Source organism: Pterocles gutturalis, unplaced genomic scaffold, assembly GCF_000699245.1.
Source record: "Pterocles gutturalis isolate BGI_N339 unplaced genomic scaffold, ASM69924v1 scaffold18239, whole genome shotgun sequence".
NCBI classification, from domain to species: domain Eukaryota; kingdom Metazoa; phylum Chordata; class Aves; order Pterocliformes; family Pteroclidae; genus Pterocles; species Pterocles gutturalis.
This window is the reverse complement of record NW_010128582.1, coordinates 1-2,818: the sequence shown is the minus strand read 5'-3', so window position 1 is coordinate 2,818 and position 2,818 is coordinate 1. Positions and strand designations below refer to the sequence as shown.

At 37.4% G+C, this 2,818-nt stretch overlaps 1 protein-coding gene across 1 annotated transcript; it reads left to right on the top strand.

Annotated features, from left to right (window-relative positions):
* Nucleotides 1-213: 213 nt before the first annotated feature.
* LOC104466307 (putative germ cell-specific gene 1-like protein 2) lies at nucleotides 214-2,140 on the top strand (the record flags this gene model as incomplete). The annotated part of the gene is made up of 2 exons (XM_010079684.1): nucleotides 214-523; nucleotides 2,093-2,140. Coding segments are annotated over exons 1-2 (358 nt in total), but the record flags the coding sequence as incomplete, so codon positions are not given.
* Nucleotides 2,141-2,818: the final 678 nt, after the last annotated feature.

The following is a 2,818-nucleotide window of genomic DNA, read 5'->3' as shown; positions in this document are numbered from 1 at the left end:
CTGTCCTACATCCTTAATCTCTCCTGCCACGTGATTTCTGGTCATGCCCGTATCTCTGCTTTCTGTCTTAACTACTAAGCTGGTACAATTTTCTGAGAGGAATGAAGAATGGGATGGTAAATCCAGACAGGTGTTTCACTGGGCAGATATATATATATATATATAGCTTTGTAAAGGTTGCTTCTAGAATAACTGATAGAGCAGTCCTGGAGGATGCCAGTTTCAGTCCCAGCTGCAGACAGACGGCAGAGAGCCTCAGCAGCATTTTCTCTCAGTTTTCTCTCTTTAGTCTTCTCTATTACAGCATTTAGTAGCAGTTACTGGTGTGAAGGGACAAGAAAAGTTGCCAAACCTTTCTGTACAGAACAGAGCAAAGGGGATCACTGTATCCGCTTTAACAGCCCTGATGCCAACAACAGCAATGCTGTGCAATATATTTGGGAGACAGGAGATGACAAGTTTGTTGACCGCAAGTTTCATGCCGGGATTTGGTATTCGTGTGAAGAAATTATAAATGAAGAAGGTGAGTAAAACCATGTAAATTTACTTAAGAAAGTAATCAAAGTTCTTCCTACTTATTTGGTGTCACCTTCCGCTTTGCTGCAATACTGTGTATGCATTTTAAAGGAAAAAGTATCGTTAAAAAGTTGTTCTTCTCTGGGATAGGGGATCTTAGAGGGTACTATTTAGTCAATTCCTAAAAAATTCCTAATAAATTCTGCAAAGAACTGTATAGTGACAGCTTGAAGTACAGATGAAGATTTTAAAATTATTTTTCTAACCAGAACATTAAGTCAAGTTACTTTAACAGGAAAGTGTTTTATTTTTCTGATGTTTTTAGTCCCATAGGCAAAAATGAACATATTTGCCTTAAATGATTGCTTACGATCCCCTATGACAACACAGAAAAGCACAGTGGGATTTTTTTTGTTGTTGTTTTGAAAATCATTTGAGCATTTAAATCTGAGAGATCTAAGTTATTTCATGGATTTCCTCTTACATACAGGTATTGCTACTTTCTTACTGTGATCTCACCTTTCATCAATCAAAGCAGAAGATTATTTTTGCCCTGCTGAAACATAACTTGGAGAATTACTAGTCGTGAATGGTGGCATTTAATTGAGTTTCACTCTGCGTATGTAAATGTCAGTAGAATGAAATTAGCTTGCCATTAAAGAAAGCTTCTAATTAAATTTGTATCTTTGTATAAGGAAATTGCTTATCTGGTTCAAGAAATAGGGAATTTATTGTAAATCCAGATCAACACTAAGTTTTTCCCCTTACTGTCCTAATTAGTTACTAACGACAGCTAGAACAAAACTTCGGAGATCAGCTGTCATCTGTGCTGTAAAATGCAAATATTTTTTGCAGTCACCTGTCCTGATAGACGTGTTCTATGAGAAGGTCTTGTAAGTTATGCAATTTTAAGGAGGTAAATGTTGAAGATCAGGGTAAAATATATCTCCAGAAGGTGATTTCTCTGGATACTGGGGTTGTTTAATTTGTGCATTTGCTATGGCAGTTCTTGTTTTCCAACTTGGTGCAGTTAGTATCTGAAAAAACTGACCCTGTATTTTCAGAGCAGAGCAGAATTCATTCCAAGAGCTTTGTTCACAGCATCTGTGTGCAGGTCAGGAGGTCACGTGTTCAAAAATAAAACCTTGTAGAAAGAAACTGGAATCAAGCTTAGAATAAATTTGTGTGAGCTGCAGCCTTGTTGCTGTAAGGAGAGCAGATCTTCCTTCACAGGGAAGATGCAGGCTGCCAGTGTTTCAAAGGAATTCTGGCTTTCACAGCTACAACATTCTGGAAATCAATTCATAACTTTTCTCTAAGTCTCTCAGATTCTGGTTCTGCCTTGAAAAATTCTGTAAGGATTCTCTAGCTAAGTCCCAGGAATAGGTCGATGTACCATGGACGCTGTGCGTACAAACATACATTAGAAATAGTTTCTTCTGGTCATCTCAGTTTGTGCTTTTATGATAGATTTTGCATTTTCAGCTTTCCATTAATCTACTTCTTTAGATCATTACAGAATACAAAAAAAATCCTGAATATTATTTTAAAATAAATTTCAATTTTTTTTTTTTAGGTGAGAAATGTAGAAGCTTCATCAGTCTGACTCCAGCTGATGATCGAGGTAGATATGCATATTTTGTTTGTGTAAACAAAACTGCCCTGAACACATTTACCAATGGAAATATACTGTATGTTGATATAAAAAAATGCTTGCTTTAATTCCATACAGTTTTTTGTCCTTTGTTTAGTTTTTCCACTTCAAAATTAAGTCCACATTACTTAACATATGAATCAATGTCTTTTGAAAACAGTCCATTTGAATACAAATATTTTTTAAAATTACTTTGACTATGGGTAATGGAAGACAAAATTTGTAAATTTTTACCTCTCTCTCCTCATACCTCCATATTTACAGAATTAGGAATTTTGTGGCTTGCACCATGAGGTCTGGAGAGAGTAGAGGGACGGGCAGTGTATGAAAAAGGGCAGGCAGTATGCTGAGGGGATTTGGGGGATGTGTTGTGGACCAAACCAATATTGATGGCAGTCTGAATTCCCCTCCCTATACCTTATACACGGAGCTGTAACGGGACATTTCCATTCTCCTGAAAGCAGAGAGTTACCCTCTCTGCTTGAAACTTCATGTCCACGATACTGGAACTGGAGTACTTTCCTGGGTACATAATTTCAGCCCCTTGGGGAAGAAGAAAGACTCAGTATTTGACAGCATCTAGGTACCTGATAACCACGCTGAGAAGCTATCCCTGGGTAGTGAAGTCCTGTGTGGAAATAGACTCCT